The sequence below is a fragment of the Prionailurus bengalensis genome, unplaced genomic scaffold (assembly GCF_016509475.1).
Source record: "Prionailurus bengalensis isolate Pbe53 unplaced genomic scaffold, Fcat_Pben_1.1_paternal_pri Un_scaffold_87, whole genome shotgun sequence".
NCBI lineage: Eukaryota > Metazoa > Chordata > Mammalia > Carnivora > Felidae > Prionailurus > Prionailurus bengalensis.
The window spans coordinates 23,657-46,937 of NW_025091185.1; the positions used below are offsets into that span (position 1 = coordinate 23,657).

General features: G+C 53.1%; 1 protein-coding gene across 1 annotated transcript in view; it reads right to left on the minus strand.

Moving 5' to 3' along the window:
* Nucleotides 1-6,323: 6,323 nt before the first annotated feature.
* Nucleotides 6,324-23,281, minus strand: part of LOC122478548 (liprin-alpha-1-like) — a 33,005-nt gene continuing 16,047 nt past the window's right edge. Inside the window, exons 9-13 of the mRNA XM_043572099.1 lie at nt 21,853-21,932; nt 18,585-18,729; nt 13,723-13,874; nt 12,886-13,058; nt 6,324-6,694 (exon numbers count right to left, since the gene is read on the minus strand). Of these exons, the coding sequence (XP_043428034.1) occupies nt 12,890-13,058; nt 13,723-13,874; nt 18,585-18,729; nt 21,853-21,932 (546 nt within the window). The 3' untranslated portion in view covers nt 6,324-6,694; nt 12,886-12,889. The remainder of the gene's footprint in view (nt 6,695-12,885; nt 13,059-13,722; nt 13,875-18,584; nt 18,730-21,852; nt 21,933-23,281) is intronic.

Genomic DNA, 23,281 nt, shown 5'->3' on the forward strand with positions numbered 1-23,281 from the left:
GGGCTCACAGCCCCTCTCTCCATGCCACCCTGAACCTGTAGGCAAGCTTGGCTTCCAGCTCTTCCAGATTGGACCAACTTGTCAGAAATCTAGGTGGCTCAGTCTATTATGTGTCTGACTCCTGGTTTCGGCTCAGGTCATGATCTCTCGGTTCCTGGGTTCGAGCACTGCATTGGGCTGTCTACTGTCAGTGCAGAGCCTCCTAGGGATTCTCTCTCTCTCAATATCTCTGCCCTCCCTGAAATGCTCTGTCTTTGTCTCACTCAAAATAAAAAATAAAGATAAGAAAATGAGACTCAAAAACGCATAACTCTGAAGTTATTTGTAACCTGTCCTCTCTGAGTTGGAAAGAGCCCTGAGATCCCTGTGTTAAGATTTGAGGAGAATGTGATGGAGTCTTGGAGAGCAAAAGTCTGCTCAGGCAGGCACGTGTTTGCATGAGTGTGGCCTGGGCAGGTGTGGTAGCCGCCAGGCCCCAGTCTGCACTGCTGTCTGGCATCCTGCCCTTGTCTGCAGGTGAGCCAGTGAGGCGGACCTCATTCCTGCTCTAGCTCCTGGGCTCGTTCCTGGCCTTGGCCCAACCCCCTGCCTGGAGCATGAGACTAGGCATTCAGACCACACCCTCCCTGGTGCTGATGCCTAGTTATACGCATGATTTTCTCAGTTGGATCAACCTGTTTTGATTTAAAAAAAAAAAAAACTTTGAAAAATTGCCACTCTGCATCTCTGGCAGTACTCTTAGAGAAACTCTCTTACAACTTCTTTCTGCTAAGTTTTGTGCTGGGGAGTCCCTTCCGCAGGCTGTCCTCCAGGGGAGCTTGTCAGCACTTTTGAGTGGAAGCCTGGAGGCTGTGGGAGGCCAGTGTGCCTCAGGTCTCCAGGCAGGATGGACATCAGAGCAGAGCCGGGGAGGGGAGAGAGTGACAGGGCTCCGAAGTTTGGAATAAACCTCGCCGCTCTCCCCCTTGAACTGTGCTGAGAAGGGCCTCCTGATTTCTTCTTCATCCCGGCTCCTCCTGACCCAGGTATCAGGTAGGGCCGTTGAGAGACCAGGTGGAGGGGTGTCTATGCACCGCGTCCCAGGCAGTAAGAGGGAAGGTTCAGATGCCTGCACTGGGTCACACGTCTGGGCCGACCACACTGGGGACAGAGCCTGGTGCTGGGAGGCCAGGCAGGGCCAGGGGCTGCCTGGGAGCTCGGTAGTCCATATTTTCAGCTTTGGAGGATGTGGCACATCTGGCATTTACTGAATTTGGTGGGCAGATCTCAGAACCGGGCTTATATATAAATGCTCGGTGGGGGCTGCATTCCAGAAGCTTTGTTTGCAAAGTGCTGTGGTGCCCGGAGTGGCACGGAGGCTATGGGTGGCTGACCCCGCTGAGGCCAGAGTGGCAGGAAGCCTAGACTTTCCTGCGTGGCAGACCCTGTATGTGGATAGAGTGGGCGTTGCAATTGCAGTTTCTGTGTAGAGTGGTGGAGTGCATGTTGTCACCAAGCGCGTGAGTCTGTCTCCGCCTGTCGCCGCAAATCCCTGGTCCTCATTCCTACGCCACAAGGTAGGCAAGTGCCTCGCTTTACAGAGCTAGTGATTGTATCACCATCTGTGGGTGCCAGGTGTCAGACTCGGCTGTGGATGGTCCCGGCCCCGTGGCCCTTTCCCCATGCCCCTCAGATCACAAGCCCCACCTGGTAGGGTCTTGGGTGGCTTCGGGGATCCCTCCTCCACCAGCTTGCACACAGAGCCTGTTCCCAGGAGGAGCCCTGGTGTGGACAAAGGTGGGGGCCTGTTCCTCGAGGACCATGCCCGGGGGTGTCTGATACAGCTGCTATGCCCGGCAGCTGACACCTTTGCTCTGCGACCTGTTTCAGTCAGCTGTCGGCCACGAGTATCAGTCGAAGCTCTCCAAGCGCTCGTCCCAGGTCCACTCCATCAGGGGCATTCGAGGCAAGTTTGGTGTCCAGGTGGACAGCGTTGACCAGGTGAGTGAGGCGTCATGGGAACCAGAGTGCAGGTGATGGAGCCCCTCCCTCTAGACCAGGGTATACACTGGGCCTCTCGAGATAGCGCCTCGACTCAGGCCTGTGGGGTGGCCGTCCAGGTGCAGAGCTTCTAGAAGCCCCCCGCCCCTGTCCCTGACTCTGAGATGATTTGCCAGGTTAAGAAGTGAGAAGAGGAACACTGTTTCTTGTAGAAATCCCCCACATTGGTATCTACAGATCACATAGACCAGGGACAGACAGCCTTCCACTGCCTAAGACTGTGCCCGTGGGGACCATTTCTAGCCAGCCTCCCTGCATGGGTATCACTGTGACCCGGTGGTGTTCAGGGCAGACATGGCAGAGTACGGCACATGTGCCCGTTTCCAGGGCCAAAGCCCGGTGTCCTGGCGCCTCTGGGCCTCAGTCTCTCAGTCTTGACTGAGGGCCGTGTATACCCTGTTTTACATCACAGCAGTTGGGTTTTGGAGTTAACCCTCTGTCTGCATTCAGGCTTTACTACATGTCAGCTGCGGTTCTGCACTAACTGCCTGTAAAACGGGGCGACGGGGATTCCTGTCTCCTAGGGCCGTGTGCGCAGATGCCCCCCCACCATGCCCGTTGTCGTTACTGATGATAGTATTGTTCTTGGAAGAGCTCATGGAAAAGCAGGTGTGCGTGTGCAGGAGGGGGTCGTGATGCTGCTTCCTCTCACGTGTGGGCAGGATGGTTTTCTCTTGCATCACTGTCTCCCCCGCACATCCTAGTACCTGTCCAGAGTGCTTTCTGTCTCAGTAGTCCCTGAAAGTGTCTTCTACCAACGCAGAGCCCCCCCCCCACACACACACATTCGTGGCCAGGAGAGGCTCGGCACACTCGAGTGACAAGATCAACTGGAAGTAATCCCGATGCATGCCAGAGGTCCTCTTGACCATTGTCCACTGTCTTCTGCTGTCTTCCTGGACAGTCCAGGGCCCTTCCTGTGACCCGAGAGTCCTCTTCCCTTGGGAGGGTGGGGCTCGCCCTCCCCACCCTGATGGCTCTGGGACAGGACCAGGCAAGGCAGGCCTTCTCCAGAAACAGGTGGACTGAGGAGGTGGGGTGAGCAGTGGGCCCCCTGCAGGCACATCTATGTCCAAATCTCTGGAACCTGTGCATGTGACTTTATTTGGGAAAGGGATCTTTGTAGGTGCAGCTAAGTGGAGGACCTTGACACCACCCTGCGGTCCTCGGGAGGGGAGGTGCAAGGACGGATGTTCTTACGAGAGGCGGCAGGTAAGATACACTGAGGGAGGACAGGACAGTGGGCAGCAAGCAGCGAGGCTGGCAGGCCGCAGCCTCCCCGCCCCCCACCAGTTTCTGCCCAAGCAACGGTGGCTGAAGACACAGCGCTGGCCTCGAGGCAGGACTGCAAAAGGTGCAACAGGAAGACAAGGACAAGAAACAGCAGAACCCGGGCCACTTGTTCCCACTGAGGAGTCAAGCGACAGGAAGGTAAGAGAGAGCAGAGTTCGGAGATCTTGAGAAACACCATCAAGTGAAGCCATATCGGCAAGAAGGAGGAAACAACCCCACTTGCGCATGTGCCTGCTGCCCCTCTGCAGAGGACATGGGGACAGATCACTCCCCGGACCACGGAGCACCCTTCTGGGGGGGGCTGAGCGCTCAGCTAGCAATAGGCGAGGAAGAACACGTGAAGCCACGATTACCTTCAGATCACACGATGGGACACTGGAGACAGGACCTGAAGGGCAGCAGTGATGAGGGTTTAGTGACCTCCGGTAGGAGTCTCTAGCAACGGGGGAGTCAAGGGTCTTCGGTGGGACCTGGTGGGACTGTGGAAAGGCCTGCAAGCCTCGGACGTTCAGTGTGGAGTGAGCACAACCAAGTATGGCTAAGGAGTGTTCTCAGAGAGGCGAAAGCTCTCGACATCTGCTCGGCGCTGGGTCTGTTTCTCAACTGACATTTGTTTTTTAGGCACAAGTGGAACCACCAAATCAAGTTTTAATAAAACATCTGCAACTTAATGTACCTGTGGTGAATTGATCTGTTTCCAGAGACTTTCAGATGCCTAAGGCTTGCCCAGCTTTGGTGGGGAAGAGCAGATTGTTACATGTAAAAAGCAAGGAAGCACTCTGTTGTTCCAAATCTCACATTTAACACTAAGGACTAGGAAGTGCAGAAAAAAAAAAAAAAAGAAATCAGCCAGCACAGATTCTGAACAGGAAGACAACAAGCTAACTACGCCCTAACGGAAGAAAGATGGGAAGGATTACTCCACAAAAAGGGAACGCAGCATTCAGAGGAGTAGCCGATCAGTCCTGGCAGGAGAGACAGTCCAGGAAGATGAAACCCAGTGATCGTCAGCTGTGCCCACCACACACGGACCACGGGTCACAGTGTCCATCCGCCAACCCGATGGCCATGTGCTCACCGTGGCGGGGAGGGAAGGAACCGTCCCAGAGTCGCCTGAGCGACAGGGATCTTGTGCCAGAGCCTCATGAGTTGGCCTGGTGGTGGCTGCCAGCCCCCGGTGCGGGCAGACCCTCCCGCCTGCCACACCGGCTGGTGTAAGACTCAGCACTGGGTCTGAGCTTCGGGAGAAGCAGCCTAGTGGGTGCCAGGGGCTGAGACGATGGGGAAGGATGCAGCCCTGGGCACTTCTTGGGACCTTGAGAGGACAGCAGCAGGACAGGAAAGCCCACACACAGGATGGAAGAGGAGTGGAGACTGGGTGGAAAGCACGCGCCTGTACACACATGCGCACACGCACACACTCCAGTCTCCTGGGGTCCTGGAGGAAGAGCAGCCTCAGCTGGCCCTGACCGTGGAAGAGTCGCCCTGCCCTGTTGGCCTATTGCCTGGGCCCCCGGCTGCACTGATTCCGGGGCCGCCACCCTAGGGTCTGGGCACTTGGCCCTCCTGTGGAGGACACCCCTGTCCTGAACTTCCACTTCCAGCTGTGGTATTCTATCAGCTGGTTTCCACACTACTACTTCCACGTGGCACAAGTGCCTTCATGGCCCCGTGCACCAGAGAAATCCACGGCAGCCACTTCTCAAGTCAATGGCAGCTTATTCTCACTAGTCTTTATTGGCAGTGGGAAACGCTCCACTACTGCCTTGAAAGCCAGCAAATAATTCCGTGATAAAAATAGTTCAAAGTAGACGGTACCTACTCTGTCATACAATCAGGAAGTTCACAAAAGATTAATAGAAAGACACAGGGAAACTGTCAAACGTCCAATGTAAAGAGACATGTCGTTTCTATCTCTGTAACAGCTGCATAAGAAATAAGGCACCATGATCTGAGCACATTCCTGGGTGGCTTTTTTATATGCCACCTCAAAATTATAAGTTACGTTGGCTACTTGGATAACCTGAAATGGCTGTCTCCTCAAAATCTACACATGGAGATGGGGCGCCTGGGTGGCTCAGTCACTTAAGCGTCCGACTTCAGTTCAGGTCATGATCTCACAGTTCGTGAGTTCGAGCCCCACGTCGGGCCCCGTGCTGACAGACAGCTCGGAGCCTGGAGTCTGCTTCGGATTCTCTGTCTTCTCCTGTCTCTGCAGCATCCATGCTCATGCTCTGTCTCTCTCTCTATCTTTCAATAATAAAGCAACATAAAAAAATTAAATAAAATCTACAAATGGAGAATGAGGTCCACTCCTTAAACTTGTTTACAAACAAATCTAAACAGCTGATTTCCGTAAGAACAATAAGGCCTTTATTAGAGTTGCACTACATTGTTTCCAGGATCTTGCATCTTGCTCTGTGCTGAGCACCCAGCGCCCTGGCCCGAGGTGGGAGACCAGTGCACCCTGATTGGTCCTCTGAGAGTTCTGCTGCCAGGGTCTAAGGTTCGGGTTGGGGGGGAGAAGGGGGCGGGCAGGGTTTCGGGGAAGAGGTGGCCAGGTTGCCCCACCCAGGCTTTCTGGGGCCTCAGCTCCCAGGTTGTGCGGGTCACTCCAGGCAAACTGCCCAGGCCCCCAGGGACCAGGCTCAGAAACAGCATACCGGCCTGGGAGATTTTCACAGTGTTTCCATCAGCTTTCCACTCCAAGTTTCTTTAGCTGATAGTTAACACCAGATATTTTTACTCTGTTCACACTGCAGAAGAAAGCATTTCTTGCTAGAAAAAGTGTAGTTAAGGTGAGTCATTAAAATACAATGACAATTGCTGCAAATTAAGTCTGATTATATCAAAACCATGGTTGGAGAGCTAAGGGACATTCGTAAAGGATAATGCAGGCTGTGTCACGGTGATTTTGCAAACGTGGTAAAATCCTTTTCTCTGTCAGGGTTTCTTAACAAACAATTAAACAATGATGATTACAATACGTGCACAGGTTATAAAAGCCCTGTATTTGTCGTAGGATTTATACATACAACCATGAGAGTACATACACTTGAAAGACTAAACTGAGATATAACAACATCAATTGATTCCAAAGGATATTTATAGCCCGGATATATATGAAAGTAAGGAACTATCTATAGGGAGTGACAAATTTACAGAAATGTGCGAAACATTAAATGCTAAATGAGTTTCTCGATCCTATTCACGAATTTTTCAGTAATTAAATACTGTAATAAAATATCTCAGCGTCCATATAACAAGGATTAACAGATGAAAGATCTGGTTGAAGTTTCAAATGTAGTCACTGCTGGGCTCTGCGTGCTGCAAGACCATCGGTAGAAGCAGTGTGGGTAAACTGCAAGATAAAGGAAAGAATCAGTCTTAAGACATCAGCCCGAAAAGCACCTTCCAGGGCCCCAGGTGGGGCCTAGCACGTGCCCCCCCTCCCCAAAGACCTTCCTGGCTGAAGAGATTTGAGAATCTAGAGAACATATGAAGCATTTTGCATTACCAATGAGAATTATTCGATTGAGTTCATACTGGCTTAAGACTGAAAGTTACCAAATTAAAAAAAAAAAAACAAGATGAAGGAATCAATCAACTATTCTTTTTTTTTTCAGGATTTTATGTAATCTCCACTCCAAAATGGGGCTCAAACTCACTACCTTAAGTTCAAGTGTCATAGGCTCCATCTGGCCTCCAGCCAGGAGCTCCCAACAATCAAACACTGTGGCTGAGACAGGAAAACAGAATGAGAGGAGAACAAAGCCCACCCCCCGAGGCCCTCAGATCAGGGAGAAGAGGGCTGGGCTCCGGGGCCCACACCCGAAATCTCCAAGTTCAAACTCAGCCCCTCAGAGGGCAATGTGCTTCCACTTTTAAAGCTAATCTCTCAACTGAGAGGCCACCAGCGTCACTCACGTGAGGACTAGAATCCTCTTGGGCCTGGTTCATTCAAGAAGGTGTGCGTAAAACAAGCCAGCCAGGGCCTGCTGACCTAGGAGCTCCACCAGACCAGGCAAAGGCCAGTGCCACTTGCTCCCGAACGACCGGGAAGGTCAGCTCAGACCTGGAAAATCTCCTACTGCTCCGACAGCAATCCTGCCTCCCTACCACAAAAGACATTAGCAGACACTGAAGCCAAACTTCTTTTTTTACGAAAAGAGTGGAAATACAGTTTTCTCCGGAAAAACTGAGAACACACCAACCTCTTAAGTGTAAGCACACAAACACCAGAATCCTCTTAGCAGGTGTAGAGAAGCTCATGTGTCTGTGTGTGTGTGTGTGTGTGTGCGTGTCTGTGTATGTGTGTGTGAGTCTGTCTATGTGCATCTGCGTGTCTGTGTATTTCTGAAGTCCCTAAGTGAGCCTGCTGCGGCTGTCCTGGCTCACATGGACATTGCGCAGACAGGACACGGGGTGTCCGACTGTGGCCTGCATGGACGGTGCCCTCTACTCACCAACAGGTGGTGTCGGCAGGATTAAGACATGACTGCCTGAATCTAGCCTCTGTGGTGCAGATACTATGCCTGCTCCAAGCAACACAAGGGGCAGCGTGCAAATGCAGCATGCGGTTAGTCTTGAAATAGCACATGAGGGCACAAATACAGCCACACACATTCCAAACCACAGCAGCAACCACTGAGGGCTCCCGGGGCACTTCTGAGTGGGGTTCTCTCCACCCGCAAGCAGCCGGGGGAGTCCCCGGGAGTTCACTCTCAAATAGCAATGGGGCAGTAGAGGCCATGAAAACACTTTCGCCGTGTCCATCTGCCATCTTGTGAAAGAGGGGCCAGGGCTGCCCATCACATACATAGCTCTGCAAGTGTCGCTCTGAGGCTGGTCCAACGCTCTGAGGACACCCACGATGCCTAGTTGTAGTAGTTGAGAGAATACGCTAATATTCCATCAGATAGAAAAGTTAAAAAAATCTCTTTCACTGTGAAACTTTGATAAGCAGAAGTGAGGAGTAACCTTAGATCATTTGAGCCTGAGCATGCCATAGCATCTGAACGCCTTGTTACATATTAAGTCGGCCATTCTCCATCAGTGTTCACATTCCAACCCAAGAGCCTCCCATACCTCCGCCAAGAGGCTGGGGCAGAGCAGCACGTCACATACAGACCAGCAGCATCTTCTCTGGCTGCATAGAGGACAGAGAGGAAGTGACCCAGAAGCCTGCAGGGAGAGTCTCTGCTGACCCAGCAGGTAAGTCAACAGTGTCTTGATCTACATTGCTATCTCTAAGAAGGTGCCCTCCTGAAGCTTCTATCATCATCCTGGGAAATTACAGGACACATTGTGAAATGAAAACCAAAAATATATAGTAAGGTTACCAGCCCTTTAAAATGACCTCACTCTGCAAGTTTGTTTACAGCTGTTTACCCCCATTCCTGAGAGCCATTGGGGGCCCCCTGCCCAGACGGCTGCCCCAGGCGGTAAAGGAGGCAGGGCCATATTTGTGCCAGGACCCTGACCGGGCACAAGTCAGGACAGTCCTGGGCTGACTGGACCTGCCGCACTGTCTTTGTGAAATCACCTTCCTGCTATACAAGATACTACCTTTTTGTTTTCAAAACAGTCTTTAAACCTGCGGACAGTGCTACACGCTAAGACAGTCCCACCGCACCCTTTCACGTGTCCTATTCTCGTCACACTCGAGTGTTCTTATGGCAACGAAGACAGTCTTAAGTAGTGGTGTGGGAGTAAATCAGTCCTGGTGTTGTATAAGGAGAAATCAACACTTCGTGTCTTTTTAAATAAACGACTGTAACCTTCCCCCAGAGCACAGGGCCCTGGACTGCAGAGAGACCTCCAGCCGCCCCCAAAGGCAACTTACAGGCTCTATCGCCAGGCTGCCGTCAATGTGTTATGATGTGAAAAATATTTCTCAAGACTATCAAAAGTCAAATACCAAAAGGAAAGAAACCAAACTCCTCACCTCTGGTAAAATATTGGTTTCTCAATAGCTCGTTGGTTTGGGTGTTTTTTACGTTTTTGCAGGTACATTTATGTATTTTGAAAGAGACACAAACAGTATGAGTTGTGGAAGGGCAGAGGGCTAGGGAGAGAGAGAATCCCAAGCAGAATCCCCATTGTCACCGCTGAGCCCAACGGGAGGCCCAAACTCACGAAGTGTGAGATCATGACCTGCGCTGAAAGCAAGACTCAGATGCTTAAATGATTGAGCTACCAGGCACCCCTGTTTGTTAGATTTTCAGAGAGAGAGGGAGAGAGAGAGAGAGAGAACGATTGTGTGTGAGTGAGATAGGGGCAGATAGAAAGGGTGACAGGGGACCCAAAGCAGGCTCCACGCAGACAGCAGCCAGCCCAATGCTGGCCTCAGACTCACAAGCAGTGTGATCATGACCTGAGCCAAAGTCAGACACTTAACCAACTGAGCCACACAGGCGCCCCGAAGCTCATTTGCTAATAAATTAAGAGCTAAGCTTAACTTGTAAGGTAAAATTATCTCCGCATTTGGAAGAGTAGTCTGGTACATGATTCCTACAAACATAATAATCTACGTTCCTGTTTTTTTTTTTTTTTTGATTTTACTTTTAGGAAATCTCTACCCCCAACACAGGGCTCAAAGTCACAACCCAGAGATTATGAGTCACGCTGTCCTCTGACTCAGCCAGCCAGGCATGCCCAAATATAATACTTAACAGTTAACGCAAATTTAGAGATCATTAGGCTGAAAACTTATTTCACCAACCCTTTGGTCAGTCCCCATGACCAAAAGGTGGTTCAACTCCCATTCCAAGATAGTACGAGGCTGAAGTCACGAGCCAACACCCCAAAAGTTATGTCAATCTAAAGGATGACAACATATTGCAATAGCGTCGAAACCAAGACTTCAAACTCAAAACAATACCCATTGAATCCTAATAGTGTATTTTCAATCAGAGATGTTAATGTGGAGTCCATTAATGGGCTTGATTTACTTATCTTTGAGAGGCAGAGAGACAGCATGAGCAGGGGAGGGGCAGAGAGAGATGGAGAGAGAGAATCCCAAGCAGACTCCAAGTTGTCGGCACGGAGCCCGACTTGGGGCTCGACGCCACCAACTAGGAGATCATGACCTGAGCCCAAAGCAAGGGTCGAGCGCCGAATCATCTGAGCCCCCCAGGAAGCCCACAGGAATGGGCCTTTGGGGAGAGGGGTCCATGCTCTCCGGGAAATTAGACAAGGGTGCCGTGGAGGGGGGTTTGCAGTGGGGACACTGAGGGCATTCCCCAAAGGTGTACAGTGTTCTGTAGAAGGATCAAAAGATTCCTGATTCTCCACTGAGCCCATGAGTCAAACAGAATTCCACAGGGAAATCAGAAACAGAAGCCATGAAACTTCCACGTGGCACACGAAGCAAGAGTGTTTCTCTCTCCACATAAGAGCTAAACGCACGCCAGTCTCCCGAGCCTGTGAGGGGAAGGGACAGGCAGAGCTCAGGCAGGAGGAGGCAGCACCGAGGACTCCGTGCCGCGCAAAACAGACCGGGTTTGGGGAGAGAGGACTAGCTGTGCGGTGAAGCTACGCGCTGCCTTGCTCCAATACAGGTTGCGGGGTCTCCAGCAGGAGAGCAGTGGGCGGGTGCAGACGGCCCGGTGTCACCTGTGTGTTCTGGGTCGGGATCTGCACCAGAAGCGCCAGGGCGGTGACATCGAAGGTCCCGTCTAAGGCCATCAACGTGCCGTGAACTCCACCGTCTACGCGATTGTTGGCCTCCTCTTTAAGGCCAATCGATAGGACCCAGCGAATCACCGGGTCCTTCCTCCAAACCAGCACCTCTGCCGACAGTAAACACCCATGGCCACGGTGGCTGCCGAAAGCTCTCTCCATCACATCCACACCCTGTGATGCAGGACAAGGATCTCCGCTCTGTGCCCCAAGCCTATGCTTCAGCTGCACACTCCGGGTGTTCTGGAAAACCTTCCTCCCGTCAGACAACACTGTTGGCCCCGAGCCTGGGCGCCTTGTCACTTCAACACAAACGTCTCAGTTCTAATCGCAAAGCCCGCTTTGTGGACTCAGTTGAAAATCAGAGACACCTGCAAAAGACTCCCCAGCATATGAAGAGACTGTGACGGGACACCTCACTTTCATGCAAAGTAATAAATATTGCATCTCCTTTAGGAGACATCGAAAAATCACCAGATGATTCACTAGTTACTTCTGGTGAAAGACTGCTTCTGTCAACTGTGAAGAGATTTAAAATGAAGTACACAGTACAGGAAACACATATACCCAGTTCATTTCCAAGGTCTTTCACTAGGTAAAATAACAGTTGTTCAAACACATGGACACGCTTAAAACACTTACAGATCGTGATTACATTTCTCTGTAAGAACTCTGTAAGAACTCTGTAAGAACTCTGAGACTCATTCTCCTGAGGCGGACATTGTCAACACTAGGCACCTTTCGTGGAGCCTTATGGGGCTCTACCTCACCGCCACCTCCCTGAGAACTTCACTCCTCATAGCCCACTGTACCCAGAAGCCTTACCAGAAACAGTCGGTTAACACATATTTTATAAGTGACGTGTATATGCTGTATTCCTTCATAAAACAAGGTAAATGTGATTAAGAAAACCATAAAGAGGGGAAAATACGTTTACAATACTCTACTGCATGGAAACACATAACTTGCACACAAGTGGACCTGATCTTCAAACCCTGGCTGTTCAAGGGTCAACCGTATGTTTCTGGGACTGGCCATGCATGTCCACAGAGACCACAGTATGATCCACTCTCAGACACTGCGTTATACCTATGGTAACCCAGAAGCCAAGTCAGCGATTTGAACATCTCAGCCCCGGAGAAAGTCACCTACACACACTCTGTGAAACTGAATCAAATGCTGGGGCAAACGACTCAATAAACGCTGTCCTCATATGACCAAGTACTTAAACCGTACCTCCCGAAGATGACAAAAGAAACGTAGGAAACACAGTGAAATGTTTTGGCCAATTTTGTGACCTCTGGACTTACAAGACATACACATTTCTGGGAGCAGTGGGTGTGAGAGCCAGAGGGCACTTTCACGAATCTTAATGTTTTCATTACAGAAAGTATAAGGATGTGGAAGAAAACACACCGGCAACATCTAAGGGACCGAATTTTCCCAGCATGGTTCCAGGAGCAAAAGGCCCTGGAGGCCTTTTTATGTCCGTGGAGGACATAATACTGCTTTGCAGCTATAGAGTCTATTGAACAAACGAACAGCTACTGCTTTAAAAACAGGTACAGCTGAAAAGTGCTCAGCAAGGTGACAAGCAACACAATGCTTATTTTTTAAAGTTTTTGGTGTTTTTCAGCTTGTCCGCCCAATTTGCTGAGTCCCAGGGCACCTTGGGAAGGGTTTTCAATTCAGTGGCTCCAATCCAGTGGCTGTGGGGAAGCAGAGTGATGAAATGGGAGGTGGGGGGTGTCCACAGCCACGTGAGGTCTCCCGACACGGGGAGGGGTCTGCAGGCAGAGAGACCACGGATCTAGAGGAATGAGGCCAGTAAGACCACCCACACGCTGGAAACACGCAGGGGACACCAACCTGGTCAGGCAGGCTCGTCGCTAGCGTGGCTGGGGTGGACCTTTTGTCTTCTGGTGAGCAACCAGCGGATGGATTTTGTGATGCCCTTCTTCTTGGGGGCGTTGGTCAGTGAGTCCTGGCTATTGCTAGTTTTGCTGAGGCTGCTCAAGGGGCCATCCCGAGAGCCTGGGGATCTGGGGACGCACAGGAGAGCATCTTCCACGCGTGCTCGTCACACGACACACCGCCCCACGTGATTAGAAGCACAATCCCCCAGCTTCTAGGGAGGGCTGCGCCCTGGGAGCTGACACTCTCTCCCTCCCAAGTATATCTGGAGTCCAAGCACCTTGGGTTGAGAACGCTCGGCACCCCACCCTGGCCGTGACCCGGGAGCACGGAGGACATGCACACCTGAGCCACCCCAGGACGTGGTGCGAGGAACAGAGAGGCTGCTGGAGCTGCCTGGTGGGGGTGGGGGGAAGAGAGCATGGCTCCTGACAGCCCCACAGGGCACAGTGCGGCCCAGGGGAGGAGCCCTAGGGAGCATGTCACCCAGGATCCCCCGGGAGGAAAAGGGAGGTCTCAGGACGGCTGGTGCGTAGGATCTGAGCAAACGAGGCTGCCCTACAGCCACCAGCATCACAAGACTCTGGTCTTTTCCCCCTGCCTTTTGCTCTGCTGGCCACACCCAGGGCACCCAGGCAGGTATCCCAAGAATGACGTGCACGTAAACTCGGTTCATTGGCCTCTCTTTGGAATCGCTGTTCCGACCCTTTCTCCCCCATGTAGAGATCAAAGGTTTCTCAGAGCTGAAAACCAGCGCACAGGCATGTCTCCTACGATGCCTGTGCCCCTTACTTTGTGGCGTCCCTGATGTCCTCGTGGCTGGCCTTGTGCAGTGCCCCTTGCTGCAGCCTGTCCAAGCTCAGGGACCTCTGGGAAGAAGGAGCTGACGGTACACATCGTGTCCTTGCCGTGCTATCTTGTGACTCTTCCTCCAAAGGCAGCAACTGTGGGGTGGAGAGGAGAGTGACATGAGTTCACCGTGCACCCAGACAGAGGAGCACACAGCCCTGAAATCACAGGCAGCAACTCATTTGAAAAGCTATGAGCTGTGCTTTGTGCAGCGTCCAAAACGACTTCCTAGGATCGGCCTAACGCCAGGCGAAAGGGTGGATTCGCGTCCGGGCAGTGGGCCCACTGAGACCCCCAGCCCATCTGCACCGAGGGGTGTACCCTCCCCAGGACCTCCCACCACCAGGAGCCTGGCCACAGAAGGTAGAGGCGGAGACCCAAACCATGTCACCATACACCACGGCCAGCTGAGAAGGAAGGTGTTTGTTTCCTGACGCCATTCAGGGCAAACCCTGGTGAGCACGGAGCCCTCCCATGCACGATTGTCCAAAGCTCTTTGTTTGGGGGAAGTGGAGCGAGCTTGTGGCCTAATCCACTGTCACCTCTGGTGGCGATGCAAGGCTGGAATCTACGGGGACGTGTGTAAAGTGACAAGGCACCCAACCCCCTGACCCCACACTCGGGTCTGACTTCTGCTTCTCGGGGACATTTCGGTTGATGTTACAAACTGATGGACTCATCTGAAGCTTACAGACAGTCTGCTCGACACGGTGGAGACACAGCGTCCCTTGGCTGCCGTCACGACAAATGAACCCCTTCAGACTCCATTTTTCCTTGTGTGACAGGCTGTGGGTCTGCGGCTATGTGGCTGTGGGCCCTGGAAAGGACCGTGGGGCCATGGACCCGCCAGCGTTACGACCCTTGACAGGTCCTGGTGGTGAGGCAGGGCCGGATCTCACGAGACACACGTGTAGGACTGGTGAGACAGGCACAGCCAACTGGGTTTGTACCAGGGCCTCCGAAGCTGCATGGGGCTCGGGACACCCATGGCGGTCAGCACCAAGTGGAGCTGAGCTCAGGGAAGACACAAGCTTAACCAACAGCTCCAAAACACCTGCCTCCTCTCCTGATTTCCTGACAATCATCAGACAACAAAAGGCTACCTTAGCAGGCTACAAATTATCCACATAAAACCAAACAGGGTCAGACTGGCTCAACACAAGTAGGTTTCATACCCAGGTGGAAGCAAGGATATGGAGAAAACAAACCCAAAAGGGAACAGGACAGGGAGCCACACTAGCGACCAGGCTATGAGGTGAGCAGAGACGGAGGGTTCCGGGAGCACACCCTCCCCTGTGTCACAGCGCAGTCCACACACAGGCCCCCGCCCAGCACTGGGTCCTGCCAGACTTGTGCCTATGGGCCATTTCAGTCTCAACCAAAACGGGAGGCTCCCGCCAGGCTGGGAAGTGCAACGCCCGTGCTGGCCCTGTCTGCATGGACCTGACGCCCACTGCCCGTACACCTAGACTTCATCCCCCAAAACCTCCAAAGAGCCCTCCAAGTAACCATCAGTGAGCTGCGGGAGCAGGCCGTCCTGCCTGGGTGTTCATCACAAGACCCTCTGTTCCTTGAGAAAGTCTTGCTACCGAAGAAAAGGCAGCACGAGCCAGCAGAATGCAGGGCGTGCTCTGTGCCCCGGCGCCGATGTGAGCTCCTGATCTCTGAGGACCGTGCACCGAGGGGCAGGGTGTGGACACCCCAAGGGCCATGAACCTTTCACTGTCTTCCCTTACCAGGCGACCAAAGCAGGAAAAAAAGACGGTGATGAATACACCCCGGTCACAAAACAACCAGGGACCGAACTGGCACTTGAACGCAAGAATTCAACTGAACGGACACACCGTCTGTGCAGTGGAGGGGCTCCCCCAGCTGCCGCCCAGCTCTGTATCAGAGGCACGGCCCTGTCAGCGCATGGCTGGGAAGGTCTGGGATGGGGGTCCGGTCCAGGGAGCAAGGCATCCCAGTTATGAGGCGGACTCTCTGGTCGAGGGTTCCGTCCCGAGGCACGGCGCTTCCCCATGAGAATGGGCACACCCACATCATTGTCCTCTGGACACAGGAGGTGGCCTGTCCCAGCGAGGGGCACTGTAAATGGGAGAAGGGCGCCCGAGCAAAGGTGGGGTATGTGGCAGAGTGGTGTCGTGGCCAGTGTTTGCCCGGCAAAGTGTCCTCATGCACAGGATGAGCCTCATGCCCAGGCTCTCAGGCTCTGGTTGCACATCTGGAAATGGGCTAACCACACAAGCTGTGGCTCGCGGGGATGTCTGTGAGGGCCAGGTCACAGGATCCTAAACCACTGCACACACCAGGTGGCGAACCCTAAGAGCTCTCTGAATGCTGCTGGCTACGGCTGTCAAAAGTGGTGATCTCGAAATCGAAACTCTATGCCTCTGCTTCAGTAATTTCTCTTCCTAGAAACTTCTATGTCTCATGGAACTAAGTACGCAGCGCAGCGAGCAAGACACAAACGCGAGACAACGGTGAGCTCTGGTGGCCGTCGCAGGTACCGTGGAAACCGCACGCCGCGCTCGAGCTCCCAGTGGCTCCTGTACTTCCCCGCACACGCCAGCCGCTCGTCCTTACCCAGCTGTGGTGCTCACTGTGAAGAGATGGGCACTCTCCCCCACACCACACACAAACACAGCTAGGTTGCACTACGAAACACTTTCGCTTTCTCCGATGCTTCCTTACATCACTAGGCTGACAGAGGCATGCAAAGAAAGGAAGAGAAATCAGATTTACTGCACACTTGGAAGCTACAATTTCCAAGACCAAACGAGGCAAACATATTTTAAAGAGAACAACAGGACGGATATAATCGAGAGAAGATTTAGAAACAACCACGCCTGGAAGCAGCACTTTGTTCCACCACACATCTGAATGTAATAGGTTATTCGACATTTACCAGAGACACTACCAATTATCACTCAGGGATGGAAAACTCCATTACAACATACACAACTTATTAAAACATGGCATCTTGTAGAACAGAGACATCTAACAGGTGCCTATTCGAAACTTTCCTGTAACTGTTCTCCTTGTTGAAAACCAAGTTACACTTTTACAGTATCACCCTAGGGGATGCCGAAGTTCCCGCAACACCTTGGATAACACCAAACAAACCCACTCTGTTAATGCCCTGCTGGACGTGAATGTGAAATCCTGACCTAGAATTTGATTGACAACCTCTCACAAATCACTGTGCTGGTTACAGGAGGGTGTCCTGGGCAGGTACGTGATAAAAACGGGCTCAGGGGCAGGTGCCGGCTTCACGTTGTAGGAGTCCTGAGTTTCAGTGTAGAAGGCAGTACTTGTGCTCAGTAAGCCCATGAGATTTGGAGTCCTGAACACGAGTGTCGGCACCGCAAAGCGTGCTGTCTGTATCGAGCTTCCGTTCGTCTATGCTCAGTGCCTTATCTCTTTTGAAGAAACACTTCGTTTACAAATTATTATCTGGATCATACCCGTATCCTCCTGTACTATACAGTGATACGCTAACGACAATTTATGCCTATTGGGGCAAAACCCCACTCTCTAATGACAAATGAAGATACAGGAGAAACAACACGAGCCAGCCACGAGTGACCACAGACGCTCCAGGGCAAAACAGCAAAATGACAAAACACAAACCACAGAACTTTTACCCTGTGTCTCCTTCCAGCTAGCACTGCGTCTCTGCTCCCAACCAGAGTTCAAGTCCTCCAGAAAGCTGCCCCTACTGTGTCTACACAGACTCTGGAACTCTGGCGAGTGGGCTTTAGCGCAAGGGCTCCTGGACCAGACCACCGTGGTCCTCGGCCTCCACCTTGCCTGGCCCCACCCAGCACGACCAGGCCACCGGGCTCCCTTTCCCTGAGCACCTGGCTCACTGAGACCAAGCTCACCGCTTGGTCTCTGCCAGTTCTGTCTCTCTCTCTCCACTGCCACACTGGGCAGTGCCCAGAGAGCCACCCTTGCACTCTGGGGCTATCCACAGGTGCCCATCTAGGGACTTGTCAATCATCTGTCAAACAGAAATAGATAACTAACACACATATCACCTTTTACTTCCCATTCGCTGCTGGTCTCCCCTCACTACACTGTGCACACATAGGGGTGCAGGCCTCTCCTCTGACTTTTTATCTATTTATTGTTTTCTTTGTTTTATTTCAAGTGGGGGAGGAGCAGAGAGAGGGAGAGAGAGACAATCCCAAGCAGGCTCCAGGCGCGGTCAGCGCAGAGCCCCATGCGGGGCTGCGGGGCTCCGGGTCTCGATCTCACAAACCCAGAGATCGTGACATGAGCAGAAATCAGCAGTCGGACGCTTGACCGACTGAGCCACCCGGCGCCCCTCATCTGGGTTTTTCAGTCGTGCTGCACCCTAGCCTGGGACGATATCTGCACCAAACTTGTTCCATGACTACAGGTGCTCAAAACTTACACAAATATATAAAAATATACGCGGCTGAAGAGACAAAGGACAAAAGTACTTAAACTCCAAAGGTGAATTCTTTGTTGTTTAAGGATGAATACACATGTTCATTTAACCTTCGTTAGCGTTTCAAACCCTTACTACTTTGCATTGTGCTGTGCTTAACACTAGGTCCTATCTGAATCCACATTGCTACTTTACACAAAGAAAGAACAAAAGCTCTCAAAAGTAAATTCTAAGGCAGCAAAAGAAGAATGGGGGAAGGGGAAAAGAGAAAGCAGCCTATCAGTCCTTTAGTTCCAGAAGAGCCTCACAGACAGAGGAAAAGGCAGGTGACATTGGAGCAGGCAGGTGGGTCCCACGAGAGCCCCCAGAGGATGGAGGTCCTTGCCTTGGAAGGCTCATGTCGCAGACGGGCCACACGGCCTTTCCGGTGGCGCCGCAACACCGCGCTGCTGCTGCTGCTGCTGCTGGCATCCGTGGGGCTGTCCGCCAGACGGAACCTGGAAGCTGGGATGCTGCCGACGTGCGTCCGCCTGAAATACGGAGGAAAACAATCAAACAAACACGCACACACACACCAAGGTTGTTATCTAAAGAAAAGTGGACTTTGTCAGCCAGGCCAGAACCCATCCATTGGGAAAATGAGGTCAGAGAAAAAGGTCTCCAAGGAAGGCGTCTTTGCCCCTGGCTCCAGTGCAAGCCCGCTAGCCGGGCCCTGTGGAGACAGGGTCTCCCGGGCCCAGCAGGTGCAACGCATCCCCGCGGCCCAGACGTCCCCGAGGTGGAGCAGCGCCTGCCCCCAGTCAAGCTGTCGTCCTGCGTGTCTGCACCACCTCCTGCCCAACTGACCGGAAAGCACTCCTATACGTCCCTCTGGCCTTCACCTGCCATCGGCCCACGTGTGCCAAGGCCCTTGCTGTGATGCCAGGTGACCCCAGGTTTTCCTCCACCAGCCACTATCGGGCGCCCCAGGGGCAGTCGCAGCAGGATCCTCGGGAACCACACCTCGCAGCTCCCGTACACAGGAGGTGGCAATGCGCCCGGTGTTTCCAAGGCAAAAGCGTCTCTGGCCTCTGTGCAGTTAGACTAACAGACAAATGTCCCCCTTGGCCACAGAAGTCTCCAGAAAAGTTCCATGGAGCCCCGAGCCCCTAGGGTGGAGTCACTTAATTGGGCTGTCAGCTGCTCCCCTCAGCAAAGGCTCTGGGCACGAAGCTCTGGGCAGCAGCTGTGAAGGAGCACCGGCCAGCGCACGTGCCCGGCCTCAGCCACGGGCTCACCCTCCACACTTGAACCCTGCACGGGAGTCCAGTGGCTCCTTGCTCTCTGGAAAAGAAGAGAGGCTGCCTTCCATTTCACCAATCCTTATGGTCTCGGGAGACAGAACACGCCCATCTGATTCACATCAACTAGAGAGGGGGCCCCTGGCGTCACCCCTTGTGGCCTGGAGACAGAGCCACCACGACAGGGCGTCTCCTCTTTGGTGCTTCAAGCTCTTCTCTGCAGCCTTTCAAGAAACGTCATTGACACGTGCTGCTTCAGGGTACTGATTGCTTCTAAGACAGCCAAGTCGGGACTGCCCGCTGGCCACAACCACCTTCCCCTCCTCTGGTCCCCCCATTCCCAGAACAACTGCTCACCTGAGCTCAGGTGGTCTAGCTTCACCGCTGTGCGGCCACGACACATCGCCAATCGGGGAGAGCCACACACGCCACCCCGCATGGGACCTGGCATGGTTCATGGCTCCACTGAGGTTCGCGTGTGTCCCCTGACTCTGACACCCTATCTCAGGCTCCCTGGCTCCCGACCCCACCACCCTGCACCCAGTCCTATCCCAGAGCTCTCTCCCATCTGCCCCGCCTGCATGTGGAAGTGGGTCTGACACCTTTCTTTTCCTCTGCAACCCAGACCATGTCATCTTGCTAGAGGACGACACAAACAGAAGACGTGGCTATGAGGTCGTGCCAGGAGGGCTCAGCTTTCCAGCCTGCCTGCCGCCTTCCCAGTCTCGTCCCCACGGCCTCTGACCACTCACGGCGACACAGCTCCCAGCAGCCTCTCTTCTGCCACCAGACGAGAGAGCACTTTGGGAGATGGCTTCAAACAGACCCTGTTCCTCAGCCGGTCTCCTGCCCGGAGACTTCTGACCACAAGGCCACCTGTGACCGCGGCCAATGCCTCCGCAACCACGGGAGCACTGCGATCCTCTCTATCTTTCTCCTTGGCCAGCTCACCTCAGGCGGGTGACGGGCGTGGACGTCCCTCTTATGGCAACTGCCCCACGGTGCCACCCTCCAGGGGCCTGCACAGCCCCTTCCCTTGAGAACTCCAACATGCACTCGAGTGGCCTGCACCGCATCCACTGTTTGCTCCCTTGGCCTCCTCACACATACCCGTCTTCAAGCCCTGGAATGGTGACGCTCAGCACACTGGTGTCTTGCTGGCGAGGATCTCCGTCAGCCAACCAAGAGGCTGCTCTGTGCCTGGATCTTCCTGGGTGCTTCTCTCTCTGGACACACATTCGCTGTGCCACCAGTACTTCGGTGGACAGGGAGGGCCGCTTGTGACTCTACCTGCACTGACTTCTCTCTCCTACAAGCAGGCTCAACAAGGACAGCCACAGCACACCCTCGACTCTCCCGAGAGCCCCCGTCGGCAGCCGAACAGACCCCAGTGAGGCCTGAGTGGGCCTGCCTTTGGAGCAGGAGCCTCCTTCCTGCACCTAAGGGGGCCTAGTCAGCTACTCGAGGCACTGTCACACCAGAATGACTCTCACATGGTACCCATTTCCTACAAAGAAGCAAGCAAACCTTTTAATACCTCGCTGACAATTACTGTCTGCAGGACGCAGCTCACAAGCCGGCTGATCCACTCCCTCACAGGCGACTCACCAACGTCCCAACAGAGTTACAGCGATTACATGTCATTCTCCAGTCTTTTCAAACATATAAGAAACTGCGAGCACTGCGCTAACCCCACCAATGTCAAGGTGACCTTCACAATCATGGCCACGTGTGCACTCCCATGGTGACCCCACTGGCGTTGCGGAAGGGACCAGAGCTTCCAGGGATGCTGGGCCGAACCTGGCACGCTGGACCCCTCCTAGCCCCACACCATCACTGCCACACTCGGTGGAGGGAGGCCGCAAAGAAACCCACCCAAACACGAACAGAACTTGCCCTAACTTCCACTCCTCCTCCCATGGCTGCGAGCTCTGTCATGCCTCCCGGTCTCCTGAGATTCCAAACCTAACCTCTGGAATGAGGTTGTACTTCTCCCTCTTGCCAACTACTAAGCTACCGGCTCCCTGAGCTACATCCAGTCACTCTGCCCATTCGGCCAAAGGATTCCTCTGGAAGATACACAGCAGGTGCCAACATAGGTGTTTGTGAGGTGGTTCATGTTAGGCACGGTGAAGGGCAGTGTCCCCCCCAGCCCCGCCCCATCATCAGTTAGCCGGTCCCTGGAAAATGGATCGCGTCAGACTACAACACACTCAGGGTTATTGTGTGTAACTCTGATCCGGTTCGGGTCATACCATAGCACACCCACGGTTCTACTTTGGAACCATGAGCTGGTTCACGTCATACTGGTGACAGAGGGAAGCCGCCCCCAGCCGCATCTCAAACAGATCTGTGAACCGGGAAGTGTCATACCCGTGGTGAAGCGAAGAGCCTCTCACTCTTGCCCGCTTTAATATGGCCCTCAGTGCTTCCAAGTTCCGTAGAAGGTGATCCTGCAAAGCAGCAAATGACAAGGACACTCACTGCAAGCAAGGTTAACTAGTCTTTGCATCAGGAGTCCGTTCAACACAGAGCACAAACTGGTAGTGGCCAGAGGAGAGGAGAGTAGGGGCGGTGGGCAAAAGAGATGATGGTGATTACGAGGCATCAGCATCCAGATATCAAATAAGGCCGTCACGGGGATGAAAAGCACAGTACAGGGAATACGGTCCGTGATACCCTAAGGACTCTGTATGGTGACACACGGTGACCACAGTGATGGTGACGAGCAAAGAGTCACGTGTGCAATTGTTGAAACCGTATGCTGTCTACTTGAAACTGATACAACACTGTAGGTTCATTAGAATTCAAGAACAAATGGAAAACACTACTAGCATCAAGTGTGCTGAAATGCTGACCATCATAACCACGATGGGTAAATTCAGCAGTTACAAACCCCAAGACCATTCTCTCCAAGAGTCCTCCAGGAAACACCCAGATCACCAAGTGAACGTCCTAAACCCTACTGAACAGTTAGGTCTCAGGCATAGCAAGGTTACAGAGGAGAAACACCGAGCCACTAGGACTTCTTCCTAATTATGTAGAGAGGAGCAGGACTTTCTGGGCGGTGGGGGAATAGCCCTTCTGTGCAATAGGCACGTGCTCCATCGTGGACCCTCTGCAGCCCAGCCTCACGTCTGCACACGCAGCACCAGGGAGCAAACCGACGAGGAGCTTCGGTCACACAACTAGCCCCTAGGCAGTGCCGTCCCAGGCCGGAGACACCGCCGCACGTGGCTAACTGAGCGCCCAAAATGGGGCTGGTCCCAACCACAGGGGATGGCACTGTGAGATGCCCCGTGGGTTGCAAGGACTGAATGTGGAAAAACATTGTAGAGTAGCTCCCTCATGTCTACACTATTTACATGATACAATAACATGTTGCTTGCATCAGGCTGCATGAAAACTAAACATCACCCGTCTGTTTGACCATTGCAACGTTTTTTTTTTTTTTTTTTAATTTATTTTTGGGACAGAGAAAGACAGAGCATGAATGGGGGAGGAGCAGAGACAGAGGGAGACACAGAATCGGAAACAGGCTCCAGGCTCTGAGCCATCAGCCCAGAGCCCGACGTGGGGCTCGAACTCCCAGACTGCGAGATCGTGACCTGGCTGAAGTCGGACGCTTAAGCGACTGTGCCACCCAGGCGTCCCTGTTTGACCTTTTCAAATGCAGCCTCGAGAACCCTTGGGATGACACCCGTGTCACCTGTTACCTCCCTGCTGGGCTACGCTGCACTCAACGAAAGGTTTACGCGAACATTTTAGCTTTCGAGCGAACCCCCGAAGGGACTCAGAAATC